This window comes from Bos mutus, chromosome 15 (assembly GCF_027580195.1).
Source record: "Bos mutus isolate GX-2022 chromosome 15, NWIPB_WYAK_1.1, whole genome shotgun sequence".
Taxonomy (NCBI): Eukaryota; Metazoa; Chordata; class Mammalia; order Artiodactyla; family Bovidae; genus Bos; species Bos mutus.
In genome coordinates this window covers 21,054,341-21,070,815 of record NC_091631.1, presented here as the reverse complement: position 1 = coordinate 21,070,815, position 16,475 = coordinate 21,054,341, and the positions used below count along the sequence as shown (strand labels likewise).

Sequence of the window (16,475 nt, the reverse complement as noted above, 5' to 3'; positions counted from 1 at the left end):
GTGCTCTCAAGGGCTGGGCACGCACACTTGTCATCGCGATCATCCACCTGTCTCTGGAGAGCCTGCTTTTCCAGAAGTCTGGGCCTAACTCCTTACACTGTAACCAGCTGAAATTCCCATTTGGTCAACGCTCAGTTCAGCACCCGGGGAATGAGCCTGAAATCACCACCCTCTTCTGCTGATGCAGTAGGTCAAGGAAGTATGGTTAACCTCCACAGCACATCTCAGCTACTAAGGTCATGGACCACTTTTGGCTCTGGGTGGCCACCCAAGACACTTCATGAGTATTAACAGTATGACTCTGAGCCAGAATTCTGGCCTAGAACATTCTCTATAATTTGTTGGTACTGAAATCCAAGAATTCTTTTTGTGGATTATACCAAAGGATGCCTCGTGGGTAGGAAGGGAGGAGGATGTGTTAGAATGCTACAATCCAACAGGCACTGGAATGCAGATGTACGGGATATATTGCAGATTCAAGATCACGCTGCTTTTCTTTAATGGCTCTTCCAGAGAAAATAAAAAAGACGTAATATGGTTTTCCCCACCCGGCCCCCTGCTGCCTCCTGGCTGCTGCAACATTCTAGTGTGCGCGTGCCCAGTCTCTAAGTCATGTCTGACTCTTTGCAACCCCATGGACTATAGCCTGCCAGGCTCCTCTGTCCATGGGGTTTCCCAGGCAAGAATACTGGAGTGGGTTGCCTTTTCCTCCTCCAGGGATTCTAGTGGTGGACATTACTTATTTTTAAAAAAAAGTAAGGGGGGGGATGGTGACTGCTCCTGGGGACAAAAGGGATCACGCACGGGTTACTCCGTTACCCACTGGTTTGTCTTCTCATTCCCACACACATGTCCACAACAGTCCCTCTTCTGCACAGTCCCTCTGTTCCTATAGACATTACAATAGCTAAAGACTAAATCCTCACCCTCTGAAATCTACAGCAAGATAGATGACAGCATGATGGAAGGAAAGAGTACACTGAGTGCCTTATCGATCTACCTGCCAGCCTGTGAACGGAAGGTAATAAAAATTTATTGAAAATCTGAAAAAAAAAAAAAAAGTCACTTATTCTAATTCCTCTGAAAGGGAGTACCAATGTTGCATATGAATAAATCCCTCTTTCCCCAGGACTAAACTACCACCCTCCCACCAGCACAACCCTCCAAACAGCACAGATTTAAAAATCTTGCAATTTTATTTGCATATAAAGGCCGCTAGATATAGAATATCACAATAAATTTAAAGAAACAACTGCTTTCCTAAATGTCATTAACAAGATAACATAAAATAGAATAAAGCTCGACAGCATTTACAATGGGAAAACAGAAAGGACTATTAGCGACAATATTTTGTGCTAGCGAAGATTGCATCAAAACACACAGTGCAAAATGGGGGGTGGGGAGGGAGGAGGACGTAAGGAGGCAATTCAGGGCATTTAAATATAAAGGACAACTAAGCCTTATTTTAGTTAGCTTCCATTGCATCCGTTTAAATCTATACACGCCTGCGAGTGTACCTAGATTTAACTCAAGCTCTTTAAGACCTTGAGTTCTGAGAACATGCGTCAGCTCCTTCGGACTTCTGATGCTCCACGATCAAGCATCCCTTTACAGTTGTACTGTCCTTGGCAATATTAAACCCCTAACTTAGTCATAATACACAAAAAATATTTATATATATAAACCCATATTGAAAAGGAGTCTGCACGCTTGTTTTTTTTTTTTTAACTGCATGAAATACCTGCTCTTGACAGATTCCATTTCCATATTTTTAAAGCTAAAATAATTTAAAAGAAACAAACAAACGATGAGACCTTGTATCACCACAATATGGATCTCACTAGCTAAGCCATCCTCTAAACGAGAGCTGTTTTTTTCCCTTGACACAGCTTGCTTTATAGTGAGAGTGTGAAGGGAAGTCTTTTCCACGCCTACTTTTGTTGCAAAGATTGCTCTAAATCTGGGCCACGTCTGCAAAAAAGAAGCATTCCCAAGAAAAACAACAACAACAAACATCATAAAAATAAAATACTTCAAACAATACTCTTAAACTGTTGTGCAAATCTGGGTGGTTTTTAAAACACTGCCTACCTGCTTTATTTCTTTTCTTTTTTTTTTTTCCAGCTTAAAGCATATTAAAATAAGACTTTTGTCACCTTTTCAAAAGAAAGCTTGGCTGCCCTTTGGCGAACACTAACAATTTACAATGGCGTGGCCTTTGAGAAAACGGAAGTCATTTTACAAATTGACAACGCTCTTTTGATTCCAAATGGATGCCCCATTTAAAAAAAAAGGAAGAAGAAGCATAACCTCTAGCATCATTCATGTTCCAGCAATTTACAAAAAGAACTCACAGGATCTGGAAATAAACAAGGAAGAGAATGTAAGTTTATAATTAGAAAAAATGGCAGTTTTTTTAGACCTTCCCTCACATTCCAATTGGGTGTTTGGAGCTTCAGGAACCCTGTGGGTTTGGAAGGTCAAATATAATTGGAGGGTTGGTCGGTTGAAAGCTGACTGTACACGTTGAGGCATTGATGTACGTCGTGTAACCGTCGGTCATAATGCCGTAACCTGTGGAGAGAGAGTGTCACACTTACTGTGAAATATACAAATGCTGGTGACTCCGTGCAGGACTATCAGCCAAGGAAAACAAAAAAGTCTTTGCCAGTGGGCAGTGAGATGAAATTCAGTGGAGCCCCTGTTACAGCTTTCAGAAGCTGCCTCCCGATTTTATTTTCTTTAAAGGGGGAATCCTCTACTTCAAAGAAAAGTGATTCCGTGTAATTTATTTCAACACTCGATTTGTAGAAGAGAGGCTGTGATTTCTTTACTAGTGAGAATAAAGAAAAAACATTTTTTTCCCTCTTGTTTCAAATGTGATTTTCATTTCAAAGCCCTGTATTAACTATTGAGTTCCAGGGAAGAAGATGAGTAACATAAACTCCTCAAGGGGGCAAACACATCCTTCACTCAAACCCAAATGGGCTTCAAGACAGGTGAGACTCACGCAGGGTATAGCACTGGGAGTTAAGAGACATGAATTCCTAGCTTCCTTATTTATAAAATAAGCTCTAAACTGCCCCAATGAAAGTTAACAATAAGTTATCTTTTCAAAATGAGTTAATTTATTTGGCTCCGCTGGGTCTTAGTTGCAGCATGCAGGATCTTTGGTTGTGGCATGTGGGATCTAGTTCCCTGACCAGGAATCAAACCTGGGGCCCCTGCATTGGAAGTGCCAGAATCCTAGCCACTAGACCATCAGGGAAATTCCAACACTAAGTGATCTTACTGTCACCTACAAATTGGTGCTTGCCAAGGGCATTTGCCATCTGCCTCTGTGGAGATGGAATCCTGTGTTGCTGTAGCTGTTGACTTTCAACATGCCCTGAAGGCAGGTCAGGATGGAGAGTGAGGCAGTCTGTGCTCCAGGGAAACTGGTGGAACAGGTCTTTAGATAGTTAAGATATTTTCAGGAACTGATTTCATGACCCCAATCCTCTGTTGTTCGGTTGCTCAGTCGTGTCCAACTCTTTGTGAACCATGGACTGCAGCACTCCAGGCTTCCCTGCCCTTCACCATTTCTGGGAGTTTGCTCAAACTCATATCCATCGAGTCGGTGATGCCATCCAACCATCTCATCCACTGTTTTCCCCTTCTCCTCCCACCTTCAATCTTTCCCAGCATGAGGGTCTTTTCTAATGAGTCAGCTCTTCGCATCAGGTGGCCAAAGTATTGGAGCTTTAGCATCAGTACTATTCAGGACTGATTTCCTTTAGGATGGACTGGTTGGATCTCCTTGCAGTCTAAGGGACTCTCAAAAGAGTCTTCTCCAACAGCGCAATTTCAAAGCATCGATTCTTCAGTGCTCAGCCTTCTTTATGGTCCATCTCTCACATCTGTACATGATTACTGGAAAAACCATAGCTTTGACTATATCAACCCCAACCCTTGCATCTCTTCATATCTAGAAAAGTACTAAATCCCTTCATGGTGACATTAGCTCCTCGTGACTAGCAGAAAAGCTTTTATAAAGTAAATGCTTGATTGCACTGAATGCCCCCTTCACCAAAATCTTATATATTGACGTTCCTCTACTACCTCTTTGGAACAGTTTCTCAGTTATCCGAGGTGCTGTCTCCCAGGCTGCAGTTCTCATTTTGCCCCAAATAAAACTTAACTCAAAACTCTCACGTTGTGCATCTTTTTAGTCAACATTTTCTTACTTGAATTGTGTGACTTTGATGCTGAGTTCCATTTTATTCAAAAGAATCAGTTATAATCAAATATCTGGGGTCTTCCTGGGTAGCTCAGCAGTGAAGAATCTGCCTGTAATGCAGAAGACTTGGGTTCAACTTCTGGGTCAGGAATATCCCCTGGAGAAGGAAATGGCAACCCACTCCAGTAATCTTGCCTGGAAAATCCTATGGACAAAGGAGGATGGTGGTCTAGCATCCTTGGGGTCGCAAAGAATCGGACACAACTTAGGAACTAAACAAGAAATAATCAAATGTCCAAGTGGTCTGGAGAGATACCACCACAGGACACTGCTTCCTACACTTCTTACACCACTGGACACTGGCTCAAGCAAAAACACTTCCCATCGGCAGTATAAATCTCTTGTGACCTATGAGAAGAAAGCTAAGCAAGTTTCTCTGGGCCTTTGGTATGTATATTCATATCTCTTATGAATTTCAACATGTTGAAATTTTTAGCACGTTTGCAGATTCGCACATGTCCCTGGATACCTTATATTTTGTCTTACAGCCTCTGTAATTAAGTTTGTAATTCTATGTCGGTATCAGGTTCTTATGGCACACAAGACTACATTTGTGAAAAAGAAATTTATCAGGACTTATACAAATAACTGATAAGGCTTTTTTTTCCCCTTCCATTTGCTAAAATTTCTCTAAATAAGCCTGTGGAGAGCTTAATGAGGGTCAATGGAAAAAATCTCTTAAGAAAAGAAAAGAAGCATTTAAAATGTGCACTGTTTAGTTCTGGGGTCATAAAGTCTTGTTATCTCTCTCCATCAAGAGGCTGGTATTTGCCCTCTCTCTGCCCTCTTCAGCTGTCTTAAACGAATAAAAGCGAGACAAGTTTATTTGAATATGATCTCCTTCCTTTTAAGCAAGTTTATTATTTGGGGACTTCAGTGGAATTCCCCAATTGTCTGGCTACTTTAAAGCTAATTAGTGATTTTTTTAAAAAGGATAAAATGCAAACTTATAGGTGAGGATGCAGAAATGCATGACTGCCCCCCAGAAATGCTATTTAGACATGACCTTCCATCCTTCCTCTACTCCCAGCCCGTATCAGGCCTTAGAGAAGTGCCCTCCTTTCCAAAGAGTGTGGCTCAAAGTCAGGGCAGGATGGTATCCGCTCTCAGGGAGCTGGACCCTTGCTCTCCATCTACACAGCTCGTGCCTACACTCGGAGCAAGCTGGATTTTCTCTGGCCCCAGTAGGATGATTTTCAATATGCTGTTTATTACCCACCTAGCCAGGAAGCCACTGGATTGAGGACTTTGCAAAGCAAACTTTGGTTTTTCACAGTGCCAGGCCTAAATTCCTCACCTGCAGGTTCATAAATAACTCAGAGTAACAGCCGTGAGTGAGTGAATATGGAGGCTGCTCACATACACACACTCATTGCACACAAACATATGTAACCAGGAGACGATGGTACAACCACAAAACCTAAGGCCGGTCTGTCCCAAGGCCCACGGACCCCTGGTTTGAAAAAGGGAGGAGAGAGAAAATCTAGGGCCTCCAGCGAGGCTTTCAGATTCTGTGAACTTGACTTCACAGCTTACCCTGAAAGGCAGAAAACAGCAACTTGACCAGTTCCCATCTAGGGGAGATTTAATTATGCTGTTTAACCTCAGCCCCAACTAAAAGCACGGATGATTTCTGAGAAGTCTGAAATGGTTTTCTGAGCTTTAGTAAGGAAAAGTCTACCTACAAATGTGTAGGTTCCACCACTTCAGTTCTATATCTTTCATTGCATGTACAAAGTTATTAATATTTTTTGGAGAAAGTCTTGTATAATATTTACAGGTAGGAAGAGGCCAAGGACATTATTTAGTCTAAAATCCAGGCCATTTCTTCTAATGCTCTTAAAGAGAAAATCTGTCCTTTATTCCATCTGTGCTGCTCTGCAATAGTGGTTATCAACCACTCTTCATCAGAGCCCTGAGATTCCAGAAGTCATCTGGGGTTAGTGATGGGTTTCCCAAAAGGTGGACCAGATTCGGTTTCTTACTGTTTATGGAGGAGGGCATGGCAACCCACTCTAGTATTGCCTGGAGAACCTCGATAGACAGAGGAGACTGGTGGGCTACAGTCTATGGAGTCGCAAAGAGTTGGACACGACTGAGTGACTGAGCACACACGTTCCGCTTACAAGAGAGCAGTTCTCCACAAAATACTTCTCAGCTTTATATGCAAGTGTTTCTCATAACATTTCATCTCATTGAAAGCATTCCACAGGTAGAGTTTGGCAACCACCACTCCAGTTATTCCCGGTAACTAAGGTCTCTGCTGTGGAATGAGATCATGGCTAATGACTCATAATGTTGTGAACCCCTTTCTTCTGGTCTTACCTTCATGGATTCCACCAAACACATGGAGTTTGGGCCGGACTCGCCTCTGGACTGTGTTTAAAAGCTCCACGCAGCCCACTCTCTGAAGCTCCTTTGGAACCCAGTCTCGAAAACCTAAGGGTAAAATGCAATCAATACTCTTAATTTTCTGTCTTCAGGTAAGGTTTCATTTAGACTTTCAGGAAGCCATAACTCACAGAAGGTTTATTACATTATCTGTAATCCTAGCCTCCCCATTAAAGCTTACAATGGCTTTTAAGGAACTTTTCACTCGTCACTTTGTCTTCTTTAGGATCTTGAAAAAAAATTTTTTTTTTGGTTTCCATTTTTTTCCTTCCGTTAATTAACATTTTTTCCCCCCTCCCTGTGAGGGATTTGATTTATTCAGCCATGGGCTTCAAATCTTCTTCATGGGCCCAATGACATTTATTCCCGGCAGTCCCATACTCTCTCTTTTTCTCTCAATTCAGTTGCTTTCTTTTTTAAATTATAGCTCTCTTAGAGCAGTCTACTTCCAAGATGTAGACTTTAAAGAAGAAGGGCTAGGAGGGACTTCCTATAAACTGGCCACAAGATATCTTGTTCTCTTTATTTTTATTATCATTTTTTATCTTTGGCAGCACAGTGTGGCATGTGGAATCTTAGAGTTCCCCAACCAGGGATTGAATCTATGCCCCTTTGCAGTGGAAGTACAGAGTCCTAACCATTGGACCGCTAGGGAAGTCCTTGTTCACTTTAAACACATCAACTCTTAACCCTTGGTGGTTCCTGATGACCCACGCTTGGGAATGCCAAGCTCTTCCTCTGGTCTCCTCTCTAGCAACCGGGCAACCATGGTGACCCTGTGGTGGCAATGCAGTAAGCTGGGGCTGATGGACTACCTTTAAGTAAAAGCCACTTAGTTCTATGTCTAATGCAGAAAATCCATAAAAACTGACGTCAATTATAGCAAAAGTCAGCTACTGAATGATTATGGCCCAGAATGGAATCCAATCGCCTCAGTGGGATGGGGTGTTAGGAAAGCAGACAGGCCAAAAGGCTAAGTCATAATCAGTGGGAACACACACCATTGCTCCATTAGGTGATTTCTGCCACTCAGAACTGATCAGTCAGAAAGGGAGAGGCCAGCTCACTCCACTTTGTTTGGCAAAATAGTAGAAATGAAGTTTTAACATCTCTATAAAGACATGCTGACTGGGGAATGGCCAGAGAATATGGAAAAGCGTGGAATATAAGCAAGGGGCCCTATAAAAAATTCAATCAGAGATTTCAAAACTTTGCTAATTAGAGGAAAAACTTTAATCCACAGTGATTGGCATATTCCCTCATGGATTTTTTTTTTTTTTTGAAGAGGGAAAACATCTCATTTCATATATAATCACCTGAGAAAGTGTCTTGCTGGTATCATAATAATGAAGTCCCATGTGTCACGGTTCCTTTCTTAAGAGGAAAAGATTCAAGGCCAATTCCCATATCCACCTCCTACCTCCTAGCCCAGAATGTTCACAAGAATTCCCAGTTAACTACACTGATTAATGTTCAGCTTTACCTAATGAAAACTTTGCCTGGCTTTTTATTAATAGAGCTTCTCTAATAGCTCAGTTGGTAAAGAATCTGCCTCCAATGCAGGAGACCCCGGTTCAACTCCTGGGTCGGGAAGATCCCCTTGGAAGAGGGAAAGGCTACTCACTCCAGTATTCTGGCCTGGAGAATTCCATGGACTGTATAGTCCATGGGGTCGCAAAGAGTCAGACACGACTGAGCGACTTTCACTAACATTTTGGAACTCTCTGATGTAGATCTTACTCTGCTACACGCACAGCCACTCTCTAAGTTACTCCAACTTTACTACAAAGAGAGGGATGGTAGCCTCTTTCTTAAGAGTTCCCGGATGGGGGTGGGATGAATTGGGAGGTTGGGATTAACATATATACAGTACTGATACTATGTATAAAATAGATAACTAATGAGAACCTACTGTATAGCACAGGAAATGCTACTCAGTGCTCTGTGGTGACCTAAATGGGAAGGAAATCTTCCCCCAAAGAGACAGATGTATATGTGTAGCTGATTCACTTTGTTGCACAGAAGAAACCAACACGATATTGTAAAGCAACTATACGCCAATAAAATTAATTAAAAAAAGAAAAAGAGTTTCTGGAATGTATGAATTCTTTGGAGGCCAGAATTCAGACTGACTGCCACTTGCTTTTGTACCAAAGCTAATGACTTTGTTAACAACAAATCAATTGTTCTGTTCGAAGTTATTTTCCAAATAATACTTCAGGCATGTAAACATTTCTATGCTGAGGATGTCGAAGTCCCTGACAGTAAGCAGCCTTAAGAGGATCAAGTCCAGACCTAACTAGGTTACTCAGGGAAAGGATCGAGTTGGCTAGGATTTGGTCTCTATAGTGTCTCTCTATTTAAATCACGCTGAGCAGAATACTTAGCCAACAATTTAATGACTTAGTCTCCAATGATTGCAAAACAGGGAAATTAATTACTTATGACTTGATAAAGGTTACTGATAAGTATAACCATGTAAAGTACGGAGAAGGTGGGGGTGGGGTAGGGAAAAACCACAGGGATGGAGATTCTGAAGCTTTGAAAAGTAGGGAAGTGCTGATCTTGTGCAAATCTGTATAAATTCCCCGTCTGCAACAGAACTGGCTCCTTGTCTTATTTCCCTTCACTCCTCTTTATGAAAATGTGCCACCGTGGCTCGTGCCCTGGTCCTCCCTTCCGCTGTTTCTTTGTGAAACACACAGCACTTCCCTTGTCGGGGCAGGAAGGCAGCACTAAGCGGTGTGGGTGGGGAGGGGGTAACATCCATGAAGATTAAATTCACATTGGGGGATATGTGTTAGGTATTTTTTATTTTTCAGGTTGACAGAGGAGGGAAGTGACATGGACAACAACCCCAAACCACAGGGAAAAAGTTACAAAAATCATTCATTTTTGCATTGTTTTCCCCCTCTCTCCAAACCAAGAGGATCAAGAAAACTTTCTTAGAACTGAACATTTAACAATTTAAGACGATAGATTTCATGGTATCTGGTTTTTAATACAATTTTTTTTAAAAAGGAAACTCTCCTACTATAAAGGAAACATCTGGATTGTCTGAGAATATCTTTGTGTGACAAGGCTGTGCCAGCATAATAGACACTCAGTAGATGAGAGGATCAGGGTGGTGGTCCTGTTTGAAAAGGGGCTTCCCAGGTGGCTCAGCAGTAAAGAATCTGCCTGCCAAGCAGGAGATGTGGGTTCAGTTCCTGGGCTGGGAAGATCCCCTGGAGAAGGAAATGGCAACCCACTCCAATATTCTTGCCCGAGGAATCCCAGGGGCAGAGGAGCCTGGTTGGCTATAGTCCATGGGGTCGAGAGTCAGACACAACTTAGTGACTAAACAACAACAAAACCTGTTTGAAAAATATTCTGTGGCTAAACCAAACCACTAACAAGCACACGAATCATTAGAAGATAATTATGTAAGTCAAATAATCATCTTCTGGCCCATAGTCTGGGTAACTGAAGGTAGCTATGGTGCATATTGGCAATCTAAACCTGGATGCAGCTTCACTGTATCTATAAGATCCAGCATCTTTAAGTAAGGTTCAACATACTGTGCTGTGCTTAGTCGCTCAGTCGTGTCCAACTCATTGCGACCCCATGGACTGTAGCTCACCAGGCTCCTCTGTTCATGGGGATTCTCCAGGCAAGAATAGTGGAGTGGGTTGCTATGCCCTCCTCCAGGAGATCCAGGAATTGAGCCCAGGTCTCCCACATTACAGGCAATTTTTTTTTTTCCGTCTGAGCCACCATAAGTCCTTACTTAACACTTTGGCTTAAAAAAAGAGAGAGTAAAAAGATTCTTTTCCTGTATAATTAGCTCAGTGTTAAACTTTTAAAGCTCTCCTAGGTTCCACTATTACAAGGAAAAGGAAAATGAGTTCCTTTGAATGAAAGATTCCATCATTTCATTACCATTCAAAAGCCCTGTGATTGGGAGGTCTGTGTCTTCCTTCCATTCCCCACCCCACCCCCTCACTCCAAAGTGAATACAGTTCTTAAAATAAATGATCAAGCTCAAAGGACTGTGGTGCTCTATGCTCATTTGATTTTTTCCTGAGTTGACTAAATCAAAAAATTTAATTTCAAGAACACCTGTAAGCCCAGCAGAACTGCTGAGTTTAATTATCATACTGGGTTTCTTTAAAGACATTGACTTTTCTTTTTTCGATCACTTTTTTTTTTTTTTTTTTGAGGAAAATGATTATGTCCCTGAAGCATTAGTCATTATGCTTGGGAAAAAAGGCATCACAGATAACGAAAGGACACCTTTGCTTCACTTACCTAGAGGAGGTCCGTGTGTCATGAGTATGTCAATGCCCTCGGGGATGAGGTTCCACTTGTCCAGCAGAGATTGACCTCTGGGCAGGTTAAAGCCCCATCCATTAAACCACGGGGTCCTTTGGGGGAGATAATGTACATGGTATCAGGCCAGCAGAGCCACATGTCCGCTCTACACGATTTCTCTCTCACACATTCATTCCCCTATGGTTTGCATTGCTCTCTTTTCTCTTTTTGATGGTTGGCCCTGGCAGCAGGATGCTTTTTTGTTGACTGCTTCAAAACCAGTGCATCTGAAAATCAAGTGTGGAGCCTATGAATTGTTCAACTAGAAAGGGGCACAAGAGCCTTTCCAGTGGAGACTTTCCCAGCAGACCTCTATCAAAATCTTAACAATGCTTTGTCTTCCCCCAAATCTCAGTGCTTCCGAAAGATGCCCAACCCAGATCTGAAGCCTATCCACTCTTGCTATAGTGTCTCAAGGCTAAGAAATTTCATCACTCTCCCTTCTTCCTCACCATCACTATGGAAGGGCTTCGCCAGATTCTTACTGAAATTCTTGGAGAAATAGACAAGCGCTCTGAAAGCAGAAACCTGTGCACTTATGAGATGTTTTGAACATCCTGGACTGAGAATGCTGAAAAAAGTTGGGAGGCGGGGGGCTCTGAAAGGTGAGAAGGGACACAGGGAACAAAAACTCAATGTGGAATTTTTCCCCATCACCGAAAGGAAGACTTCTGGGGACATTCTTGGTCACTCTGGAATCCATTCTCCTGACACCAAATGCATGCATTCCACCCTCTCAGGGATGTCTGCTCTAGGAATGAGTTTCTGAGATTGATGCTCTACATCGAAATGATGGTGTCTTCGTCCATCCAATGAGGGTTTCTAACTGGAGCTGAAAATGTCTCTATCATTTATAACAATGGGAGAATGATCATTTTTCTTCTGTAAATACGACAGACTAAATCACATCGGCACCAAACCATGCCCAGTGCTGTCCTGTTCCCAAACATCTAGATGGAACCGTTGTTTTTCAAAACCAATTCTCTTTTGTGCTGCAGGAAAATTCTAATTTACTAGGGTATACACATCAAAGACAAGTTGGTCAGTTTCCTGGCTAAGCCCAACTTTTCCCTTCAGCTTAAGCTGCCCCGTCCATGCCCACTGAAAGAGGTAACCCTGTGTACAAGGGCGCCTGGTTTGTTACAGCTAATAAAATGGGGGCATGACTATTTAAAGTCAATCATGGGTTAGACTAATCAGTGACTCTCAAGACTCTGCACTCAGAAACACTTAGCCATCATTCTTTTGGGGGTGGGCATGCATAGTCAAGGGGCTTCCCAGGTAGCTCTAGTGGTAAAGAACCTGCCTGCCAATGCAGGAGACGTGAGAGTTGTGGGTTCGATCCCTGGGTCCAGAAGATCCCCTGGAGGAGGGCATGGCAATCCACTCCAGTATTCTTGTCTGGAGAATTCCATGGACAGAGGAGCCTGGTGGGCTACAGTCCACAGACTCACAAAGAGTTGGACACGATTGAAGCGACTTAACACACACATGCATGGTCAAGGCCAGAGGTGAAAAGATGGCACCTGACAGCCTGGTGAAGATCCACCTTAAGGTGGGAACCACACCTGAGGTGGCTCAGAGTAAGTTTCAGAGAAAACAGACAGTGTGGCCTCAGCTAGAAAAAGAGAAACCAGGAAATATCTGACTTGGTTCCTAACCAAGTCCCTAAGCCATCCTCAGAAAACTTACTTGTAATAACAATAGCTATTCAATAACAATCATCATTATTAAAGCCATTATTTAGTGAGTGTTCACTCCATGTCAAGGTACCACTCTAAGTCCTTTATTTGTATTAACACATTCAAAGCTCACAACGAGCTCATGAGATAGGTGCTCTTATTAAGCACATTTTACAGATGAGAAAATGGAAGTACAGAGCGGTCAGGTAAACACAGCCAATGAACCAGACTAAAACCCAAGCAGTCTGATTCCAAAACCAAGACTCTTAATCACCATGCAATTCTCCTTCTCATATGCAACCTGGATTAATTTACTTCTTGCCATGAGTAAGCCTGCCTCTGTATTCTTTCAAGTTTGAGTGTCTTATTGCTTGAAGTCAAATGAGCTCTGAACCAGAACAGGACATCAACTGCATGGTTCTGAAATCCAGCTATAAGATGCTGAAGTGTACAGGGATGGTTTCTGCCTATGAAAGTCATCCTCAGGATTTTGTTGGAGCGGCCTAAAGAGAGGGCTTCCTTGGGTGGCTCGGTGGTAAAGGACCCACTGGCCAATTCAGGAGATGTGGCTTCGATTCCTGGGTCGGGGAGATCCCTTGAAGAAGGAAATGTCTCCTACGTTGGCAGGCAGTTTCTTTTTTCTCATCTGTAAAAAGTGGATTGCCATTTTCTTCTCCAGTAACTCATTCTTGCCTGGAAATCCCATGGACAGAGGAGCCTGATGAGCTACAGTCCATGGGGTCACAAAATGTCAGACACGACTTACTGACTAAACAACAACAACAAAAGACAAGTCATGGTTTCATTTCTGGGATCCTAACTTGAGAAGTATGGAAGTCTAGTATTGCCCGGGAGCTATTTTACACCATGCAGATAGTTTGTGGTTGAAAAAAAAATCACCACAAAGAATGCCAAGCCAAGAAGCAGAGTGCCTTGATGATCTTGCTGGCATGGGAAACCACAATTTCTTCCAAGTATATAAGCCACCAAAATCCTTTTCTTCTTATTAGTTTGAGTTAGATCCTGTTTCTTGCAACTAAAATAGTTCTAATATATACAGTTACTGTATTTAGTATGGCGGTGGTGGTTTAGTCATTAGTGTTCATTGCTCAGTCGTGGCAAACTTTTTGTTGGACTGTAGTCCAGATCCCGTGGACTGTAGCCCTCCAGGCTCCTCTGTCCATGGGATCTCCCAGGCAAGAATACTGGAGTGGATTGCCATTTCCTTCTCCAGGGGATCTTCCCGACCCAAGATCAAACCCAGGTCTCCTGCATTGCAGGTAGATTTTTTACCGATTGGGCTATCCGAGAAGCCCTGTAAATGACCTATGTATCTGTGGTTGGCAATCATTATCCACACCCCAAGATATCCATGTCCTAATCCCTGGAGCCTATAAATATATTACTTTTCATGACAAAGGGGGATTAAAAGTCTGCCAATGGAGTTCAGGACCTAACCTTAAACTATGGAGTGGAGATGATCCTGGATTACCTAGGTGGGTCAGCGAAAGCACAAAGTCCTTAAAAGGGAAGAAGGCAGGCAAAGGAGATTAAAGTGATGCAGTGTAAGAAACAATCAACTTGCTATGACTGGCTTTGAAGAGGAAGGAAGAGGAACACAAACTAAGGAATGTGGGCAGTGTCAAGAAGCTGGAGAAGGTAAGGAGAGAAAACAAAGGCTCTCACAGAGACTCCAGAAAGGAGTCCAGCCCTGTTGACACCTGGATTCAGCCCAGCATGACCACTGTCAAGATTTCTGACCAACAGACTGAGAGGTAATAAGTATGTGTCAGCTTAGGTAAATGGATAAAGAAGATGCGGTATACATGTACAATGACTACTACTCAGCCACGAAAGAGAGTAAATGTTTCACATTTGCAGTAACATGGATGGATTTGGAGGGTTTTATGCCACATGAAGTGTCAGGCACAGAAAGACAAATACTGTATGATACCACTTAAATGTGGAATCTAACAAATACAACAAACTAGGGCATGTAACAAAAAAAAAAGAAAGCAGATTCACCAGATATAGAGAACACGTTAGTGGTTACCAGAGGGGAGAGGAGAGGAAGGAGGTGCAATACCGAGGGAGGGGAGCAGGAGGTACAAACGGTTAGGTGCAAAATGAGCTACAAGGATGTATTGGACAATATGGGGAATATGGGCAGTATTTTATAATAACTATAAATGGAGTATAACCTTTAAAAATTGTGACTATATTGTACACCTGTAACATATTGTACAACTATACTGCAATTTAAAATATATTAAAAATAAATATATGTTGTTTTATGCCACTAAATTTGTGATGATCTGTTATAACAGCAACAGAAAACTAATCAAACTGTCTAGTTATAAAATCTAGGGACTAAATAGGGACTCCCTTGGTGGTCCAGTGGCCAAGACTCTGTGCTCCCAATGCGGGGGCGGGGTTCGATCCCTGGTCAGAGAACTAGATCCCATTTGCTGCAACTAAGAGTTCATCTGCTGCAACTAAGACCCAGCACAGTCAAATAAATAAATGAACAAACAAACAAAATATACTTGAAAAAAATCCATGGATTACGAGCGGCCTGAGACTCACCTGGTACACAGTGTACATTCGATCAACAGTCCTTCCACAACCACACTGTCTGTGACCCTTTCAGACCTCAATGAGCCAACCTTGCTCTCTCTTGACTTCTAGGACTAGCCTGTCTTCAGGATCTTCAATATTTTCATTAGAGTCTAAAACAGAGCTTTGCCAGTTTGGGATGCCCATCTTTCCCCTTTATTATACAATAATGATCTGCTTCCCAGATTTGTTTTAAAAGTAAAGAGAGAGAGAGAAAAAAAGACAAGTTCAGAACCCAGTGAAGACTTAGTGAGCATTCTGGCATGAGAGAGAGGAAAATAAGCAAAAACATCTGTTATCCTAGATTTTGAAAACAAGCTTCTGGGCCGATGGGTCCTGTCTGAATGGTGAATAAAGAAGGGTTTGAAAGAGTCCCAAGCACACCCAAGTCGTTGGTACAATGAGGGTCTCTGATTTCACTGCCGGAGTCTGTCCGAGGGCAGTCAGCCCCTGAACCCCCAGGGTATCCCAGCGGCTTCCAGAGTCAAAGGAATGGGACACTCTTTCCAGTTTTTCCTGATAGAATTTTCTCTTAGAAACCCACAGCCATATTCCCCCACGAAATGCTCAGTTTTACAAGGGCTCTGTAACAGATTAAGACAGGCCCATGGTCTAGAGATACCTTAAATTTTATTTGGTTAATGTTAAGCCTATGACAAAATCCAGATGGTTCCAAGTTAAGGGTAAACTTTGAAAATGTTTGGCTTTTCTTTTGACTCAAACCTGTATGTGCACAAGAGCAAGAGAGAGGTTAAGTTATATGAAAACGAACATTTATCAAGTCCCTGATATGCTTGCTTCCCTGGTGGCTTAGACAGTAAAGAATCTGTCTGCAGTGTGGGAGACCCAGGTTCGATCCCTGGGTGGGGAAGATCCCCTTAAGAAGGGCATGGCAACCCACTCCAGTATTCTTGCCTGAAGAATCCCATGGACAGAAAAGACTGGTGGGCTACAGTTCATGGGGTTGCAGAAAGTTGGACACAACTAAATGAACATAAAGAAATATGCTTTCCATAGGGGTTTGTCTTTATATAGACTATTACATTTATTAATAATTTCTTATAACAGTCCTTGATATTGGTATCAACAATCCTTGATATCGAAAAAAATAATCCTTGATAATCCTTAGGTATTATCAGCTCTGTTTTTATATA

The 16,475-nt window shown here is 42.3% G+C and overlaps 1 protein-coding gene and 1 non-coding gene across 4 annotated transcripts in view; both read right to left on the bottom strand.

Annotated features, from left to right (window-relative positions):
* Window positions 1-1,355: 1,355 nt before the first annotated feature.
* Window positions 1,356-16,475, bottom strand: part of MPPED2 (metallophosphoesterase domain containing 2) — a 210,770-nt gene continuing 195,650 nt past the window's right edge. For all 3 annotated transcript variants that reach the window (XM_070383626.1, XM_070383628.1, XM_070383627.1), the window contains exons 5-7: window positions 10,961-11,076; window positions 6,605-6,718; window positions 1,356-2,574 (exon numbers count right to left, since the gene is read on the bottom strand). In XM_070383626.1, the coding sequence (XP_070239727.1) occupies window positions 2,456-2,574; window positions 6,605-6,718; window positions 10,961-11,076 (349 nt within the window). In that variant the 3' untranslated portion in view covers window positions 1,356-2,455. The remainder of the gene's footprint in view (window positions 2,575-6,604; window positions 6,719-10,960; window positions 11,077-16,475) is intronic.
* Window positions 3,195-3,268, bottom strand: TRNAG-UCC (transfer RNA glycine (anticodon UCC)). Its single transcript has one exon. It is a non-coding gene; the product is annotated as a tRNA-Gly (tRNA).